At 41.9% G+C, this 21316-nt stretch overlaps 1 protein-coding gene across 4 annotated transcripts in view; it reads right to left on the reverse strand.

The window, feature by feature from the left end:
* DPH6 (diphthamine biosynthesis 6) overlaps positions 1-21316 on the reverse strand; it is a 239935-nt gene that overhangs the window by 36684 nt on the left and 181935 nt on the right. For 3 of the 4 annotated variants that reach the window (XM_081886627.1, XM_081886628.1, XM_081886626.1), the window contains one exon: positions 13427-13832. The exons of the other annotated variant lie outside the window; for it this stretch is intronic. In XM_081886627.1, the coding sequence (XP_081742753.1) occupies positions 13427-13832 (406 nt within the window). The remainder of the gene's footprint in view (positions 1-13426; positions 13833-21316) is intronic. 4 annotated transcript variants of the gene reach the window in all.

The raw sequence follows: 21316 nt of genomic DNA on the forward strand, positions 1-21316 counted from the left end.
TGTGATTTGTTCTATACCGAGGTCGGAAATCGGTAGCCCTCCATACGTCGCTGGAGGAGAACACTCTGACTACTGGCGATGCTGGCAGGGCCTGGTGGGAACTACATCTGGAAAGTCAACGGTTCCCCACAGGTGCCCTACCCATATCAGCGCTCTGGTAGAGAAATGCCCTCTGCTGTAGTTCCAACATTATAGAGAGGTAGAACTTCTGGGAGGGGAAAAAGTGAGGAGTCCGAAGATGGCATTATAGCAGTACAGTGGTACCTCAGGTTACATACGCTTCAGATTGCAGATGCTTCAGGTTACAGACTCCGCTAACCAAGAAATATTGTTGTTGTTGTTTAGTCGTTTAGTCGTGTCCGACTCTTCGTGACCCCATGGACCAGAGAACGGCAGGCACCTCTGTCCTCCACTGCCTCCCACAGTTTGGTCAAACTCATGCTGGTAACCTCGAAAACACTATCCAACCATCTCGTCCTCTGCCGTCCCCTTCTCCTTCTGCCCTTCATCTTTCCCAACATCAGGGTCTTTTCCAGGGAGTCTTCTCTTCTCATGAGGTGGCCAAAGTACTGGAGCCTCAGCTTCACAATCTGTCCTTCCAGTGAGCACTCAGGGTTGATTTCCTTCAGTATGGAGAGGTTTGATCTTCTTGCAGTCCATGGGACTCTCAAGAGTCTCCTCCAGCACCATAATTCAAAAGCATCAATTCTTCGGCGATCAGCCTTCTTTATGGTCCAGCTCTCACTTCCATACATCACTACTGGGAAAACCATAGCTTTAACTATACGAACCTTTGTTGGCAAGGTGATGTCTCTACTTCTCAAGATGCTGTCTAGGCCTGTCATTGCCTTCTCCCAAGAAGCAGGCGTCTTTTAATTTCGTGGCTGCTGTCACCATCTGCAGTGATCATTGAGCCCAAGAAAGTAAAATCTCTCACTACCTCCATTTCTTCCCCTTCTATTTGCCAGGAGGTGATGGGACCAGTGGCCATGATCTTCGTTTTTTTGATGTTGAGCTTCAGACCATATTTTGCGCTCTCCTCTTTCAAGAAATATTCTCCTCCAAGAAATATTACCTCGGGTTAAGTACTTTGCTTCAGGATGAGAACAGAAATTGTGCTCCGGCGGCGCAGCAGCAGCAGAAGGCTCTATTAGCTAAAGTGGTGCTTCAGGTTAAGAACAGTTTCAGGTTAAAGAACAGACCTCCAGCACAAATTAAGTTCTTAACCTGAGGTACCACTGTATAACTGAAGAATAAAGTAAATAATACAAATTGCCATTCTATTGACCACCATTCCACATATAGGTTTCTGAACGGGCATGGTATTGGCAGGGTTTCTAAGCCTCTTCTGTGGCAAGGAGCCCAGTCTATCCACATGTACCCTTTTAAAATGTCATTACAGCACACTGCAGTGAATCAAGGCACTGTTCCCTAATTGGTTACAGGTATCATAATTTTATTCCTTTCCTCAAGTACCAATTTTGCCAGCTATTAGTTATTTATTTTTTTGGAACAGCAGCAAAGTTCTGCTGCCTGAGCTATTACATTTGGCACTTTTTGTATTTTCCTTAACAGGAAGCCCAAGGAATTAAAATAAAATTTCCACCTCTGTACATTTGGCATTGAGGTCCATGGTGTTTCCATTCAGCCTAAATTACAGGGCTTTGGAGAAAATCACAAAACACAACAAAGCCAAAGTTAAGTCCTGTTGATGTCAATGGGAGAGTGAAGATGTGATTCAGTCTGGAATACTATACAGAATTTCCTGGGAATAAGTCCCATAATGAGTTCATCGTCTTACTTATTTTCAAAGAGACATATATTGTATTTTGTTGCCATTCACTCTCACTTAAACAGATTTAAATGCTTTAACTTTGGTTGGATCAGCTTTTAAAGTTCATTTTAGAACTGACACTTCTTTGGACTTTCTTTCTCTCAGGATGCAAACCAAACTCACCTGGGTGTAACCCACATTGAACATGGACTTACGTCTGAGTAGACACGGGCAGAATTACATTACTACTCATAATAATACTTGTGCCCTCTACTGTGAACATTGTGAAAACTAATAAGGTGCAATTAGTCAAATATAAAATCTTCTGGTGCATTTTAATTTATGTAAACTATAACTATTATTATAATAATTATTCATTAAATTTATTAGTTGCTTTTTTTTGCCACGGCAATTCAAACACCCCATTATGCAAAAAGGACATAGATAATTAAAAGCTAAAGGCATGACAAAAAACCAATTTTTTTTGCCTGACGCCTAAAGATATGTAACAATGGCATCAGGCAAACCTCCTTGGAGAGAACATTCCACAAGCAGGGAGCCAGCACTGAAAAGTCCCCTTCTTATGCTGCCACCCTAGACCACCCATGAAGGGGGTATATGAAGAAGGGATTCTATTGCAGGGTATGTGTCGGTTCATATAAGGAGAGGCGGTCCTTTAGGTATTAGGGTCCTGAGCTGCATAAGACTTTATAAGTGAAGACCGACACTTTTAATTGGGCCCAGAAACTAATTGGTAGGCAGTGCAGTCAGGCCAGGATTAGTGAACAACCTGGCCTTGGAATTCAGACCAGCTGTAGTTTCTGAATTGTATTCAGTCCTTCTTATAATGCATTCCAGTAATATATCCTAGAGGTTACCAGAGCATAGACAACAAATTTTAAGCTACCCCTATCCAGATAGGGGCAAAGCTGAGTCCCCAGTGACAGCCATGGGCTCAGAAGTATCCCTAAGCTATGTACCTGCTCCTTTAGAGGCAGTGTAACCCTGTCAAGGTTAGGGATGCGGGTGGCGCTGTGGGTTAAACCACAGAGCCTAGGACTTGCCCATCAGAAGGTTGGCGGTTCGAATCCCCGCGACAGGGTGAGCTCCCGTTGCTTGGTCCCTGCTCCTGCCAACCTAGCAGTTCGAAAGCACATCAAAGTGCAAGTAGATAAATAGGTGCCACTCCGGCGGGAAGGTAAAGGGCGCTTCCGTTCACTGCTCTGGTTTGCCAGAAGCGGCTTAGTCATGCTGGCCACATGACCCAGAAGCTGTACGCCGGGTCCCTCGGCCAATAAAGCGAGATGAGCGCCGCAACCCCAGAGTCGGCCCCTTTACCTTTACTTTAACCCTGTCAAGAGTAGGTAGCTTCCTATCTATTCCGTCTAGGAAGACACCCACTAACAGTGCCTTATCTGGACTGAGCTTCAGTGCACAGGCTCTCATCCAGTCCATTACTGAGGCAACCTATCGGTCCAGCACATCCACTGCCACACCTGTAAATGAGAAACAGAGCTGTGTGTCATCAGCATATTGCAGACAAGGTACTCCCAGTCTCCGGATGACCCCACTCAATGTTTTCATCTAGATGCTGAACAACATAAAGGATAAAATTTATCCCCCACAGAACCCCACATTGAAGGCTCCATGGGGCCTAAGGACACCCCCCAAGCATCACCCTCTGAAAATGACCATCCAAGAAGGACTGGAACCATCCACCCTCAACTCTGACAGCTGCTACAGAAGGACATCATGGTTGATGGTATGGTAAGCTGCTGTGAGAATCCCACCCCCTCTCCCAACAGAGATAATCACACAGGGTGATCAAAGCAGTTTCCGTACTAACACTGGGCCTAAAACCCCTTTAAACTAACTAACTGGCAAGGTGTGCACCAAACAGTGAAAGTTTGAAATCTACAGCATGGTCTCATTTGTTATTTTTTGCTCATAATTTTCAATATGTGAAAAGGGCACATGAAGCGCATTAGGATAGTGGTATCTGATATCACAGAGGTCCTAATACTGCACTGAGAGTGCCTTCACTTTAGTGCATTTCGTAGGGTGTTGGCTGTTTGGACAGGAGTGAACGTCCCAGATGAAAGGTCTCCCAGATAAAAGTATTTTCAGATGCCTCTCAACTTTCTGGGCAGGCGATTTGAGCAAAAAAATGTTGGGTGCACACAGAGATATTATAGGCATCAAATCACTGCTTTCATTCCATTTTGCCATTTTCTGTTTTGTGACTTCTGAGGCCTAGCTGGAAAGTAAGAGCTGTTATCTGGCTTTTGCTCAAGTGTTTAGCAGCAGAGGAGGGGCGGGCCACTGCCACTGGTGAACAGGGCCTTGAGAACTCTCCTGACCTCCCACAGGATGGGTCTGAAATTAATTTTTTTTAAGAAGAAGAGAAGAAGAAGAGTTTGGATTTGATACTCTGCTTTATCACTACCCTAAGGAGTCTCAAAGCGGCTAACATTCTCCTTTCCCTTCCTCCTCCACAACAAACACTCTGTGAGGTGAGTGAGGCTGAGAGACTTCAGAGAAGTGTGACTGGCCCAAGGTCACCCAGCAGCTGCATGCGGAGTAGCGGAGACGCGAACCCGGTTCACCAGATTACGAGTCCACTGCTCTTAACCACTACACCAGAACTGAAGGGATAAAGACATTTAAAGACATTTACTGCTTATACAGCTGATGGGACCGAAGAAGCTGTAGTGTTTGGGGAGTAGGGACTGCTAGTATTGGCAAGGAATACAAATTGCAACATAAGAAAAGAACACTGAATTTAAGGGTCCGTTTTCAAGGAAATCTTTCCATAGATAAGGTGCCACAGGAATGTGTCATCGTAGGCTGCACAAAAGGCAGAGATAAATCAATCTGAGTGATGGGAGATTTGGTGGTGGGGGGGAGCTTGTTTTTAGGACTAAATTAGACACAGGATCCATCTACTTCAGTATCCTTTTTCCGACCTTGATCACCTGGTTCAGTAATGTGTAAGGGCTAGAACCAAAAAGTGTATTTTTAAAGGCCAAGTAAGCTAGAGGCAAGATATTATTTTTATTCAAGGCTGAGTTTCTGTAACCTTGAGGTTTTTTTTTTCTCATTCAATCATTTTTGTGGCTAAGAGGAAGCCATAAGAAGATCAAAAGTGATAAATTTTTCTCACAAAAAATATCTCAGGTTATAATTGGAAAGGACTTGTTTGGGATGTGAACTCTGAATTAGAGGTTTCAGTGCTAATACTATTTTTTATTTTTAAACCAGAGTCTTCACATCAATAACAGCGCAGAACATTTTCCAAGACATTTTGTTTAACCACCAGCAGGATTGTTTCTGGAAATATTTCTTTAAAATGAATCAATCCACTTTTTTGTGGGACTTAGAAACCCTTTATAAAACAGTTCTAAGTAATGGTGTAATGCTCATGTAAAGGTGTGTTCAACATGGATCTCATCTTCATATCCGATGATGGCACAGTGGGATAAACCCTCTCTCTGTGTGGGCACATTTTCAGGTTTCATGTTATATTAGAAGGGGTAACACAGCATAGGAACATATAAAGGTTTTTGCGAAGAATTTGAGCATGCAATGCAAATGCTGGTTCAGAACCCCAATTTAATCTTATCCTGAAAAAATGTTTTCACCCAGGGTAAAGTAAATCATAAAAATCCTCCTCTCAGGTAGGACCACAGTTTGATACTGGATATACAGCAGTAGCTCAGTCCCATGGTTTCACACCATCTTCCAAACGTATAAGCAAACAATAACTTTGAGCATTCTAGTCTCCAGAGGCATCTGGAAATAGAGCAAACATGGCTCTAACTCTAGTTTATCAATTCAGATATCATACCAAAACACAGTTGCCACAAAGCAAGATTGGCAAATCCATTTCAAACAGTGATCTGGTTTCTGAACCAAGGTTTAGAGTGAAGTGTGAACTGAGTTCTCATGTAACACTAAACCTCAGTTTGTTTATGTGATCTGTTTGTATGTTGAACCCACCATGGCCAATTAACTATGGTTTGTTTTGCAGCCAACAGAACAGAATATGAAGCCATGGTTTGAAGCTGGCTTACAAATCTTGGCTTGCATTAACTATGGTTTCTTATAATGCCCAAACCCACTGTTCTCTCTTAATCCTGATTTATTTAAGGCAGCCTGCCCCAGACGCTCACCCTGTTAGAGAGGAGTGGGGCAAGAATGATGAGAAAACAAAACCAGCATTAGGTGAAGGGAGCTGTGCTCACTCACAAAGTTGATTCTTGTCTGTTCAGCAAATCATAGCATAGTGTTATGTGCAAATGAGACTAGAATCTACCCTAGAAATTCCCAAGGCTTATTACACTTGTTAAGATTGTGTGCAAGTATCCTCTTGAGTTTATGAACTAGTATAGAGGCATAGAGATGGGCTCTCTTTATGACTGACTTCAACCACGGAATTCCTCTAGAGATTTCCCAAATCCTGATTTTGGGCATTTGGGGAACGTATTATTAGACCTTATCAAAAATGATGCCTTCTATAGAATGGTATTGAGCTGGTATTGTTGCTGAGTTTTAAGATCTGTTCTATTTGCTTTACCTCATCTTACGTATGAGGTACTCCTTTTAAGGTTCTGTTACTCTGCAGATGATTTCACAATGGTGCATGGTGATAAATCAGATCGAGGATTGATAGCCATTTTATTATGTTGCCTAGTATCTGCTCCTATTCTTGTGATTTGTTTCTCTTTTTTTAAGGATTATGTAACGAGAGATTTCTTCCAATCCCTGTTAAATATTCAGAGACATTTTTGCATACTTTGTACGAACGAGGCTCGCAAAGTCTTAATAGTGAGAATGTTCACATGCTGAGGAATAACCTAGTTGTCTGGATGGTACAGGCAAATCATCTCAAACTTATTTATATTAATGTGCTATGGAAATGAGAATTTGGAAAGAAATGGTCAGAATTTATGCTAAAGCCTTCTAAAGGCGTAACAGCATCCTACTAAGTATATATGTCAGCTTAATCTAATCCCCCTGCTTCCGACACATCCTGTGGTCTCAGCACGGTGCCTATAATGCTCTCATATGTTATGAGGGATTGCCTCAGAGAAGTTCACCATCAGGACCACACTTGGTTCAATAAAACTTTACATTTCATCTTAGGCTGACAGAAAGCTATCTTTCTCACATTTGCATCACAAACCTTTAGCTTCTCCTGACATCAATAACATTGGCTATAATACTACCACGTAATCTGTTACAACACATGGAGAGCACATATTTTCAGCTCTCATCTTACTTTGTCAGCTGCAATGGGCCGCTCTAATTTACTTGGACTTGCCTAAATGAACATGGAAATTCTTTGTGACAAAAGAGGGGAAAATACATGCTTTTAATTAGCAGCTCATTTGAGATTTGCCGCAGAGTTTCCTTTTCCCCGCCCCTGATAACTTCAAGTTCTACTACTTAAGCAAAGCATCTTTCTTTCCCCTTCATGTGTGCATTGAAGAGAAGAACGGCAGGAATTTGCCTACGTCTTCAGGGGTGGATACAGATCAAAGAACAAGAATAGATCAAAAAATATTTTTGTATTTCAATCTTATATCAGGAAAATCTAACTAATCTAATTAACCGTGCATCAATAACTTACTTTGAGATATTTTGCTGTAAGACATCAGTCACGTCTAGGTAAATATTAATGTAACATTGAAACATATACACATCTGAACCCAATTTAAGGTTTCTGTTTGGTTAAAGTGAGCATCATTGTTCACTTGCAGCAGGTTTCTTGCTTTGTGGGACCAAAATGGCTACTAAAGCTCTGATCATTTTGTTGTTGTTAACGGGTGTTTGTCCAATTTCCAGCGGAGACTGTTGAAAAGCAGGGCTATAGAAAGCTTTCTTGGACTTGTTATAGACAGGATAAGGAAATAACATGCTCAAAATACTATAGGCTCTACCTAACTTAAGGGGTAAGGCACAATATACTGTAAAATAAATAAATAGCACATGGAACACAGAAGCCATGCCATTGAGCCATCTAATTCAGTATTGCCTATACTAAAGCAGCTAAAATGGCACCTGAAAGATCTTGTGGACCACAATATCCATAATCCCTGACCAATGGAAGTGCTGGCTCTGACTGATGGGAACTGTAGACCATAGCATCTTGGCTGACTCCATACAATGACTGGCAGCTGCTTTCCAGGCTTTCAGGCAAGAATCTTTCCCAGCACTACCTGGCAATTCCAGAGATTTAACAAGGGGACTTTGGCACGCAGTGTGTGCAGTCTACAACTGAGCTACATCCATTGCCTAAGACAGTGAAGTTTGGTCTCAGACATATGACTGGTTTTCTGAATATGGCATCCAATCGGTAAAGCAGAACACATTACAAAAGTCAAACCATTGCAAAGCCATTATGCAATGAAGTGGTTGTGTGAATTGGCCCCTAAACTAAGGGCAAACCTAAGCAAGGCTTGAAATAATGCCAAAATGAAAAGTCCACCCCATTTAAGACCCAGCATGGTAAACAGCTAATCTTTTTAATTTTATTTTCAAGCCGAATTAGCATGAAACATATAAAGTAGAAACAGGAAAAAATAAAATCAGAAGTGTTGATGTTAAATTAACATAAAAGCAATTTACACCATCTAAATATAAAGAAGGCAGTAAAAAGGTAGTAATAATTAATATAAATATATAAATATCATTTAAAAATCATTTAAAAATACATTTAAAAAAGAGGTTTTCAAGGGAATATGCAAAAAAGCTCTGACATGAAGGTTCTACCTTGATTTTCTAACCTAGGATGCTTTTTTTTTAACAGAAGATTTCTGAAAATTGTTTTAAGGTCACGTTATAATGAATTCAAAAGCTTAATTTGGACAATACTGACATATTCCTGGGTGTGTGCCACCAATATATCAATCGCCTGAATACCTTTGGCTGTTGTGGCACAATACATATCTATTTCTCTGTATTATCTGCTATAGGTGAGGTTGTGCAGATTCTAGACGTGTTTGGATTTCATGATAAGGACCAAAAAAACCTGAGATTAAATTCTGACAAGATTCACAAATCTGGGAATTGGGCAGGTTACCTGCTGCCCTGAAAGAATAGGTATGTATTTTGAGAATGCTGTTAGATCCAGAACTGTTGCAGGTGACTTGTGGCCCCTATGGCTAAGGTCACCTTCAATCAGCTCTAGCTAGGTTTCATGCTATGACCGTTGATAGCCTGGTCACACTGCACTGGATTACTGTAATGTGATCCATGCAGGGTTGCTCTTAGAGCTGGTCTGGAAGATGCAGTCAGCACAAAATGCACTGGTGAGGCTGCCATATGATGCAGCCTACCAGGAACACATTAGCACCAATTCTGAAAACTGGCTGCCAGTTTGCTACAGACTAAGTTCAAGGTGCTTATGTTGACTTACAGAGCCATGTACAACTTGGGGCCTGGAGCATCTTCACTCATATAGACCTGCCCATGTATTAAGATCTACGGGGAGCAACATAACAATCTGAAATTGATTATGTGGGAGTCACCAAAATGGTAAAGTAAGGAAGGAGGAAAGGTTACAACATCTAGGCCTTTTTCATTTATAAAAAAGGTGAGTAAGGGAGACATGAGAGAGATGTATGATTTTGCATGGTGTAGAGAAAGTGGATACTAAAACTCAGAGCCATCCAATAAAACTGAATGATGGAGATTCAGTACAGACAAATTCCTTTTCCACACACTACAGCTGGCAACAGTATATTTTTGGCCCCCACGTGCGCCAGTGGAACATACATAAGCCCACCCTGCCCTGCCATCTTCTGGGCCCAAAAGAACCTATGTGTCAGTGGTGGCGCATCAATTGGACATGAACAAAATGGGACACCACCTGTACACAGTTCAACTATGGAATTCACTCCCTCAAGACATAGTGATAGCCACAATTTTGGATTGCTTCCAAAGAGGATTTGACAAATTGATGAAGGGTAAGGGTATCATGGCTACCAGCCAAGATTGCTGTGTTCTACTTCCACTTCCGGCAGTGTGCCGGATTCAACTAATGAGTCCCACTAGTTGAAGCCTGTGCAATGACTTTGACCAGAGCAATGTGGCTTTAGCTCCCTCCACTCCACCTGCACCTTGGAATTGGCTTGTGGGGAGGGGTTGGGAAAACCCCCAGAGCAGCTCATGGGGGAGGAGAGTGTTGGGATGCAGCCAAGGAATCAGGGGCAATTGGCAGGCCCCCAGCTGGCCCCAGCCCACCGGCTGGTGTGCTGGGTGATCTCCAATCCTTGGATCAGTGTGAATCTGCGACCCTAGCTTCAGAAGCCTTCAGAAGCTGGGCACGCACACTCAGCAGAGTAAATAATGCTGTGCAACAGAAGTGGCAGGAAGAGGCTGTGTTGAGCATACTTATTCAGCATACATCAGGACAAAAGGAAAAACATGTCTTCTCTCCTTCATGTCCAAAGCAAGTAGCATAAGCAAAAGCTATACACAAACGGTAGTTCCCAGCAAGCTGTGCTGGAGTGTAAACAGACATGTGACACACAACAGTCTCATGCCTGTACCTTAAGGTGAAATGGAATATCCCAACAGAGAGGAGTGATTTACTCTGCCTGGCAAACTGTAGTGCTTTCACTTATGTAATGATTGCTGTAGCACTATGTTGAATTCTCCCAGCAGACTTCTGAATGCCAGCCACAGGAGGGAAGAGCGCTACTGCTGTGATAACAAGTTGTGGCATTAGATGGGCCTAACCCAGCAAGATTCTTATGCTCTTATGTCATTACTGAGGGCCTTCTCCGTAATAGCACCCAGGCTGTGGAACTCCTAGATGCATCTGACATACCTTTTCACCCGTGTGCTTGCTGAACATTAATGTCTGAGTCATTGGTTTATTATTGCGTTGGTTTTCTTTCCATCATACGCATTGTATTTGAACTTTTTAATGTACCCCTCTCTGGGACTGCTGCCGTACAGGAGAGCAAATAATAAATGTTTTAAATAAACAAAATTTAGCTGCCCCAGATAGAACAAATTTACAAGTTTACCTATTCACACCCTTAGAACTACTGCAAACTAATCTTTCTTCCTTGTATACTTACATTTTTAAAAAGAAAACCCTATTGCCAAATGTAAGAAAAAACTATATAGCTTATTATCAGAACCATTATACATCTCTTGAAACATTTGGAATTTGCAAGAGAAAAAGATGATAACACAATTTGCAAGCTAGATGCATGTTCTATCAGCTCTTAAACAAAGCACTGCACAATAAATAATATTCTGTCAGGCTATATGTTCATTCCTTGCTTCGTGCATTAGCTGTGCTTATTCTATGCCACACTTTTATCGCTTTCTATTTTTATATTTTAAATCTATTAAGCAATGTCAACTTGAATTTACTTTGAATAGTGCTGCAGGTTAGGTTTAAAAAAATAGGACAGTACAATCTTTGAGGGCTAACATTTATGTCAGCTAATTAATATGGATCAGTTGAGTTTTGCAAATATCTTTTTAAAAATGTTTGCGCATATGTGAGTCACCAATGGAAGCCTGATCTCTACTCACAAAGACAATGACAAAACTCTGCTAGCTTTTGTAAGAATAAAATGAGATCTGCAGCTATTTTGCAGCCCTGGCATATAGGTGTAAGAGGATTCTTTCTACAGCAACAGATCCAAGTGGTGGATCCATGCTGGACCACTTTGTGGGTTTCTCAAACCTGCTATTACACATACAGTGGTAACTCGGGTTACAAACGCTTCAGGTTACAGACTCCGCTAACCCAGAAATAGTACCTCAGGTTAAGAACTTTGCTTCAGGATGAGAACAGAAATCGTGCTCTGGTGGCGCGGCAGCAGCGGGAGGCCCCTTAGCTAAAGTGGTGCTTCAGGTTAAGAACAGTTTCAGGTTAAGTACAGACCTCCGGAATGAATTAAGCACTTAACTCGAGGTACCACTGTACAAGTAGGGGAATTAATGGGAAGAATTTCCCAGTGTCCAGCTAATGTTTTATGAATGATAGCATTATGAAGATCATGGTTATTCTGCCCAAATTCAGGTTCCTACATGCTCATCCTCTCTCTCCACAAAAAAAGAACACACCATTTTTTTCATGTCATGGGATAAGAAACTCTCCATTATATTCTGAGCTACTATCAATCTTAAAGGATTATGTCTGTGGAAGCAAATTCTTTCTCTAACAGAATTTCTACTCATTAGCTCACTATGCATGATGATAAGTCTCACCCTTTCATGTGTTTAGTAGTAATTTTCTCTAACTGCCACTAAACATTATTACAAGCAGTGATCCTGATGCAGTTAACTATTGCATACACATACATGAAGTATTGTACGGACATTAGTGTTTATTGTGGTTTGCTGATCTTATCTTCTGGTAGCCCTCCTGCTACCTTTTTCCTCTGAAACCAAAAATTTTTTGGGGGGAGGGGGGGACTACAATGATACGGCAACTGTTCTTTCTTGACGCATGTCTAATAATAATAATAATTTATACCCCACCCATCTGGCTGGGTTTCCCCAGCCAGATGGGCGGCTCCCAACAAAATCTTAAAATACAATAATTCATCATATATTAAAAGCTTCCCTAAACAGGGCTGCCATCAGATGTCTTCTAAAAGTTAGATAGTTGTTTATTTCTTTGACATCTGGTGCGACGGTGTTTCACAGGGCGGGCACCACTACCAAGAAGGCCCTCTGCCTGGTTCCCTGCAGCCTCACTTATCGTAGTGAGAGAACCGCCAGAAGGTCCTCAGTGCTGGACTTCAGTGTCTGGGCAGAATGATGGGGGTGGAGATGCTCCTTCAGTTATATTGGGCCAAGGCTGTTTAGGGTACAGTCTTAGGGTGGCATCATCACTGAAGTCCTTGGGCAGCTTCTTCCAATTTAATGATCAAGATTTCTGTACTACTGTATCATCAAAAGTCTAAAACCACAAAATGGGTCCGATTTCTTTCTTTCCTACACATTGTATTTTAGCCAAAATCCAAAATAAATCTGTGATTATATACCAAGCATTTGAAAGACTCTAAATACACATTTCCAAAAGCCCACTTTAAATGGGAAGTTTGGCTAAGCCTGTTTCTGGAGCTAAGCCATTATGCCCTGGCACAAATGATGACCTGATCTGATGGATCGTTCACATTTCAATATTCCATGAGAAAAGGTCAGAAGTATGAGCAAGCCACAGGCAACAAGATTTATGGTGAATAAGCTTCTGGTGTCAGATTTGTCGAAAAGTATTTTTTTGTGTGGGTACTGGCCCGTTATTGGTTCACCACAAGCTACAGGTATTGTTTACACATTCATCTCTGATGCACCGAGTAAATTACTACCAAAAAGCGTTGCTAGGCCTATTTACTATGCATTTAAGTTCTAGTTCAGTTATTGTATTACTGTACTTTTTCATCTAATTGCCATTCAGTACACATACAGATTTCTCTCTGTGCATCTGACAAAACAGGCTTTAGCCCATGAAAGCTTTGGTTAAATTGGTCAGAGAGACTAAATTGATTAGGTTTTCAAGATGCCACAAGCCTGTTTGCTATTTTTGTTGCAACAGGCAAACAGGGCTACCACTCTGGAAATTGGTATTTTTTTGAGATGACTACAAATATGTATGTAGACAAGTTAGAAACTTACCTGCTTCTAGTGCCTCCATATCAACGATATCCTTGCGGTAGAAAGTTCTAAAACCCAAAGGAGTTGTATCACCGTCTCCTGACAGCTTCTCTACTGCTTGCTTAAACATTTCCACCACGTCATGCAGGACACTGTCTAAGCTGATTGTAGATGTTGATGGTGAAGTCAGGTTTAAGGACATGGAAATAGCTGCACTACAAGATGCACAGGACTGCACAGCTTCACATTCAATTTGGAAGTTCTCAAGTGACCTCAGTAGCACAACCTTCTGCCTTTCCTGTTGCTCATCTACTGCTGCAATGACATGCCATTCAATAGAGGCAGCTCTGGGAAGGGAAGGTACCACTATCACAGCTAGTTCTCCATATGCGGCAGGCACATCGTTATTCATGTCTTCATCTTCTGCCTAGAAATTAAAAGAGACTTGTCAGGGAACTGCCATCAGAACAGGGGTGGGAAACAGATTTTCGGGAGCCTCCGAAAATCTTGCGAAGCAGTTCCTCGTCCAGTGATGAGGAAAACCCCACCTCCAGTGGGGAAGAAGTGAAAGGACCAGAGGATGTTGGTGGGAGCCTCAGCACCACTTCTGGCAAAGCCAGCCAAGAGGGAAGCATGCCCCCTCCGTCGCCCACCCTGCGCAGAAGACTAAAGCACAAAGATGGAAGGAAAAGGCTGGGCGTAACGAGGCTTTTATGCTGGAGGAGGTCCAGGAAACGGGCACTCCCGGATTCTGCTAGCGATTGAGTCAGACATGAACTTTGGGGTTCTACACTGTAAATAGTTTGCACCTAAATAAAACCTGTAAAAGACAGGTCGGAGTCCTGCCTGGTTACTCGTGAGCAGCCACCCTTGCCATCTGACAAGACTACTCTTGAGTATTTAAAAGCTCTAGATTTTTTATTATTTTTTAAATGCTCCCCCCGCCCCCACAGAGAAAGTGCTTGCCAACTTGCCCAGTCCCAAGATGTCTGAGCTCCTTTCCCAGACAGAGCAGGCTCCAAGGCCGATGAATCCCCTGCCAACATGCCTGGAGAACTCACTGAAACCTTGAGTAAGAATGATGGACTGTGTGCTGGTCCCTGATTTGAGAGTAGAGGAACAAACTCATTCACATAATGTCCGTAACTCATCCAACCTGCTGGCCACATGTTGAGATGCGCTGCAGGAAGCCACAGGGGCTATGGTGGAGGGGGGGTGAGTGTTGGGTTGCTGGGGATCTAAGTTTCTTGTAAGCCAAAGGAGCAGGAAGGCCTTGCAGCCTCTGTTGCCACAGTGATGAGAGGCTGCCCTGTCTGTTAGGGGTAGATGGAATTTATTTACACATATATCTTCTTGTTCTTCAATTTTTTAAAAAACTTTTATATTCCTACCTTTTACTTTCTTTTGCATTTCTTGAAAGAAACCACATGCTAAGCAATGTTAATATTAAAAAACTGAGGCTTCCTTTTGCCTGTCCATGTATTGGTAGCAACTTTTTGATATACCAATTTGCTTACATTGCAGTTCAGAATAGTAAATACGGTCCATTGTCTGACCCCTGAATGGAAAAATAATTACAAGTTAAAACAGTAATTTTACCTGGGGTCGATAAGGCCATAACACTCACTCTGCTTTCAATTCACATGCTCAATTTTCATCCACTCACTCTTGACTTCGAGAGGAAGGAATAATGACAGGTTGCAGACACTTTATTTCAAAATTCACTCACAAAGTTATTGACAAGCATTTTTCCTCCACAGCAAAGTCTCTGCTGCTTGACCCTCGTGAGCTGTTTACATGAAAAATGCACTTACATCTAGATTAACGATAGTGAAGTCTAATTCCACACCAAAACTTGTAGCAATTTCTTTAGCATGTCTGTGTTTGATATGGGAACAAAAATAGGGATAATTTGCCTCAAATTGCAGTCACTTCAGTCATAATAAAATCTCGCTGAGTAGTAGTACTGTTTGCTTTCAGTAGTTTCATTAGGTAAGCTGGGGCTGTTATTAAGGTACCAACACATAAATGTTATATTAGCACTTAACAGTAGCACAGAATTCTCCCTCCAGGAGATGAATTCTAACCTTGTCAATATAATTCTGCTTCCAGTACTGCAGAACAGTTTGAAAAGATGAATACTGGAGCTTTATGGTACAGAAAAAAAGTCACGCTCATTCAGGCTTAAAGGCCACCTGGTTGGCCCAAGGTGCTGAGGTACTGTTTAGAAAATAAGTCTTAAAAAGCTGTCTCGGGTCAAGTCAAGCATTGAGACAAAACTTTCCGACTTTCTTGTACTTGTCTTAGGTTGTTAAATCAATTACTTTGTATTTCTGCTTGCCTTCAACTGCCATTTAGAATATGGAAAGAAATACACAGGAATTAGGCCAAGGCAAAAGTACAATTTCAAACTCAAACAAATGATCATCATTGCAAGTGAAAGACCGTGCACCATGCGCCCACATATTCATGTTTTACGGAGGCCTCAACCTTTAAAGTATGGATTTGTGTGATGGAGCTTCCAGGAATTTAATTCGCCCCCACTAGTGCTGCAGAAACTCTTAAGTCAAATGGCCTCCAACTTGTTTTTAAAAAGAGAGAGGCTAGTTCTGCAGAACAGAGAAATGTTTGAGAAACCGTTTCCAATTATATCCTGTTAGATTATTTTATTACTGAGTATCTCAGTCTCTCTCAACACAGAAATTATCCAAGCCATGCCTTAGAATTACCGTATGTAACTCAAGAAATGCTGCAAGTGCTACCAGTGTTGGTGGCATGAGTAACAAGCCTGACAGATGTACATAATGATGCTCTTGAAAGGACAGGGATGGGTGCTCATGTTCTCATGATACTGCCTGTGCATTTTGCAGAATTTGAATCCTGCCCCTTTTTCTTCAGTGCAAATGTAATGACACTGAATACATTGTTCAGAGATTGCAATTGTGATGTGCATGGGTGCAGTGACCACACCACCTCTTGCCATTCTCACCCTGATCCAGTGGTCTCTGGACTTAAAAAGGCAAGTACAGCTAAGGCTGAGAAAATGATAGCTGACTTGGCCTGATTGGATTCCAATGGCTAGAAATGTTCTCAAGTGCACCTGCATTAAGGTTGCATCACTGAGCAGGAATGCCTTTTACCAGCTTCACCTGTTGAGAAGGTTACAACCCTTAGGGAGACATGCCAGAGCTCAGTGGTAGAGCACAATAGAAGTTTCTACCCCAGCATCTCTACTTAAACCATCTGAAGGAGGGCTGGGAAGGGCTCCCTCTCAAGACCTTAGCTGCTGCCAGTCAGAGTAGACTGAGCTATATGGATTCATATTTTGATTCGGTTTCTGATTGGGACCAAAACATGAATTATCATCCCCTGGCATGTAGGAGATTATGTACCGTATTTTTCGTCCCATAGGGCGCACCGGCCCATAGGACGCACCTAGTTTTTTGGGGGGAAAATTTCCTTTATTTCCCCCCCCAAAACCAGGTTGGGGAATCCAAACCAGGTCAGGGAACAGCGGGATGGCGGCGCTGCGCCTCCCTGCTGTCCCCCGAGCTTGTGGGCTGCAGGCTGCTGCCCGAAAGCCTTGCGAGCCTGGCGGGAACTCCCGCCGGGCTCGCAAGGCTTGCGGACACCTGCGCGAAACACAGGGCGCCCTCCGGAGGCCGTCCCGTGCTTTGGGCTGCAGGCTGTTGCCCGCAAGCCTCGTGAGCCCGCAGGAACTCCCGCCGGGCTTGCAAGGCTTGTGGCTAGCTTCCTGAAGCCTGGAGAGCGAGAGGGGTCGGTGCGCACCGACCCCTCTCGCTCTCCAGGCTTCAGCGAAAGCCTGCATTCACCCCATAGGACGCACACACATTTCCCCTTCATTTTTGGAGGGGGAAAAGTGTCCTATAGGGTGAAAAATTAGGTATTTCATTCTCGACTACATGAAACACTATTCAGATGCCATGTCTGATGTACTATGTGGTTGGCTGATCTCATTACTTTATATAGTTTTCTAGAGGTTCCCTCACTGCAAGAAGTAAGGTTACAGGGAACCAGGCAGAAGGCCTTCTCGGTAGTGGCGCCTGCCCTGTGGAACTCCCTCCCAGCAGATGTCAAGGCAATAAACAACTATTTTACTTTTAAAAGTCAACTGAAGACGGCCCTGTTTAGGGACGTTTTTAATGTCTGATGCTGTATTGTTTTTAATATTCAGTTGGAAGCCGCCCAGAGTGGCTGGGGAAACCCAGCCAGATGGGCAGGGTATAAATTATTATTATTATTATTATTATTATTATTATTATTATTATTATTAATAATAATTTGCCTGCTTGGCACAATCCAAGCTGCTTCCTTGGGCCTCAACGCATAAAGCTTCTTCCTTAACTAGCTCATATGTATCTTTTTTCTTCTTCTATTGAAGTTTTCACAATACAATTGAAAAAACAAACTCATCTGCAAGAAATAAATAAAAGAATCTCACTCAGAATTGCTACAACCCACCAAGAGCAGTCATGATAAGAATACAAAAAAAAAGGCAGTGGCTATACACCTGATATCCAGTATATGAACTTGGGCTGCTTCTTTAAAAGATCACAGGTAGTGTTAATCGAAAGAACCTTTCCCTGGAGGTCTGTGAAAACCTGAGTTGTGCAGTATCTTCACAGGTGTTTTAAAACATTTCTGGTTCTGCAAGCATTAGACTAAAGGGCGATATATGAAAAGACTTCAGCAAATTGGGAAGAGGGATGATATAATTTAGATTAAAAAGTATATAGTTCAACATTATTTTAAGACTTCACTGCATTGCACGGGGTTGGACTAGATGACCCTTGGGTTCCTCCAGCTCTTAAGATTCTATGATTCTGAGACTCGGAATGAGTCTGAATTTGAGATATGTGAGCAAGTGGTTTCATATGGCCTATAAAATTCCTGTTCTTAATCAACACCTGGAGAGGAAGAGTGGGATCATACCCACCATCACTGCTGCTGACCTCCATGGGTTCATCCAAAGATCTGGACAGAATTTACATATATATGCACAAACTCTTTTAAACCTTTGGATCACTGCCTGGTAGCCAGGAGCAAGACAATAGAAATCCTGCCTCCCTGGTTGATTATCTACAGTTGGCAACCACACGAACAGTGCTCTGGCAGATTTATAAACAACCCTACAAAATTAGATTCAGGTTGGTATTAAGTAAGCAATTCCTTTTTTTTCTGAATACAGTGGTACCTTGGGTTAAGAACTTAATTCGTTCTGGAGCTCCGTTCTTAACCTGAAACTATTCTTAACCTGACGTACCACTTTAGCTGGGGCCTCCTGCTGCCACCACCATGTGGTCTCTTTTCTCATCCTGAAGCAAAGTTCTTAACCTGAGGTACTACCTCTGGGTTAGAGGAGTCTGTAACCTGAAGCGTCTGTAACCCGAGGTACCACTGTATCCGCTTGGAACTTATGACCATCCTGTCAGTAATGACCATCGTTTTACATGAAGATCCTAAAAATTACCCGAGAAGTAACTGGGAAACTATTGTGCCTCATCTTATTAGAACTTGCATGTTCCACCACTGCAGCTTCTCGTACCACTATTAGCACTTCCACCAACTGATCGCTTAGTACCTATTTTCCAAATTGTAACTGAGTGCAATTGATCTCTGCAAGCTGGGGAATTCGTTCCGCAGCTGCTGCTCACAATCAATAAAACTCTGCTCTCAATAAAACACTGTGCTATTCGCCTGTGTCCTTTCCTTGAATAAACCACAATGTATTTGTATTAATTTACAGATTATGAATGTTTCCGTTTTGGAAACCAGCAACAGAGCCAAGAACCTAGCGCTGATAAGAATCACCCAGCCTCCCCCAGTTTACAGGTTTATGCTATATTTTTCAACTGCTTAGTCTTTCTGTAGTCTCGAGTTCAATTGACAGTAGTGCGAAGAGCAGTGAAATGCTAGCTTGGATTCTTTTTCGTAGTCTCTTCTTTGCTAGGATGACACAGTCAGTGCAGGAAGACTGTTCCCATGACAAACCCTGCTTTTAGCCAACCATTATCCCCCGCCTCCTTCCTCCTGCTTTCTAGCTATATGGCTCTTCAGTCCTTGTTCCTCTTGTACATAATGGTAGTCTCATCCTTTGAAATTCCACAGCAAATGTTAGATAATATGTTCAATTATTTAAAAGAAAACGTCCAAATTGCACCACCAGCTAAACTCAACCATAGAATTTTACTCACGGATATACAATAGCCTTGTTTCAGCAAACAACCTCAATGTATAACACTTAGCCATGTCATTTTTTTTAAAGAGGAAGAATCCTTATGGAAACAAAATCTGGCAGCTTGCAAAAATGAATTCAAGCAGTTTCATGTAATACCTGCTCCTTAAGGACCCAAGGAAATGTTTATCTCTTTGCAATCAGTATTTCTTATTTGAAAATGGGAAACAACAGCATAACTACCTACATAATAAGATAGATTATAGAAAATCTGCTCTCAAATTTATATAACAGACCGAATGAGAAAAACACCTGGCGGCTTCAATCTCATGGATTTTATTTCTAAAACCCTAAGCAATTTAAGCGCCCAATCCTACAGCTTCTGCTATTCAGATAGACTGCTGTACACAGAAGAAACCTCTAATCAGGTGATCAATCGAACTAATAAAAACCGAATGCAGTGCTCTGAAAGGTCAGGGCAGGATTGCGAGTTTTAAACTTAGTTTCCTTTTCATTTGGAAAGCCTGACACCGACTTTCAAAAACAACTGAACTTGGGAACTGTTTTCAAATGGCACAAAACGGTTATTCTATATATTGCAGATAATTTGCAGAAATTGTAGGATAATGTACTTTTGGGATGCTTACAAGACAAGCTTGCAGATGTGACTACCAGGCAGATTCATCCACTGGAATAACCGAAACACTCAAGGGATTTATATGGTCCATTGATATAGCTGTGAATAAGCCGAGTTCTCTTTCTCTTTTCTAAAAGACTTTGACTTTTTCCTCTGCAGTTTTCCTAGTGGAATCTCTACTTTGCAAGTGACAAACCTATTGTTGGTAAGGATACTTTGTTCTGAAGCTTAAACCGGTGCACTCTTGTTATGCAGACACTGTGAGGAAACTTTCAAATGTATAATTTATAGGCTCATTAATCCTGTCACTATCATAATCAAAACTGCCACTGAAGATTTTTTTTTGAAAAACTGCAACTCCTTAAGGTAGCATTATCTTTCACTTTCATGATCCCATCACGTTCTTTATAGAACTAGCAATTCAGTATTCATTTTCTTTAATTTAGAATAGACCAAATGACAAAGAATCTCCATTTCCTTGGACAGCAAAAGTAGCAGACAGGTAATCTGTGCAAAAAAAAAAAAAAGTAATGGGAGTAATTATTTAACAATCAAATAATTGTAAGCAAATGTAAATTCTGGCCTTTTAGCTGCCAAGAAAGTTTCAGGACGGGTAGCGTAGAAAAAATGGCAGCCTTATTAAGTTTCCTCAAATTGCTTCCAGTGGCAGTTAAATCTATGAAGCAAGCATTTTTAATAGATGAGCATCTCCTCATATGTACTGAATACTATTGTAAACCTTTTCAATGCACAAACATTGGGGGGAAATCCTGGATTTGCATTGCCATCATACACGAACAACTTGCTACCAGGAAATTACTGCCGCTATGCAGTGGCCATTTCTGAGTACAGTCAAACCTCGGTTGTCAAATGGCTCCGTTTCTGAACGTTTTGGCTCCTGAACTCCGAAAACCTGGAAGTAAATGTTCCAGTTTTCGAACTTTTTTTGGAAGCCGCATGTCTGATGCAGCTTCTACTTTAGTGCAAGAGGCTCTTGCAACCAATCAGAAGCTGCGCCTTGGTTGTCGAACGGGCTTCTGGAACGGATTACGTTCCACAACCGAGGTTTGACTGTAAT

Source organism: Podarcis melisellensis (genome assembly GCF_964234715.1).
Source record: "Podarcis melisellensis genome assembly, chromosome: 1".
Classification (NCBI taxonomy): Eukaryota; Metazoa; Chordata; class Lepidosauria; order Squamata; family Lacertidae; genus Podarcis; species Podarcis melisellensis.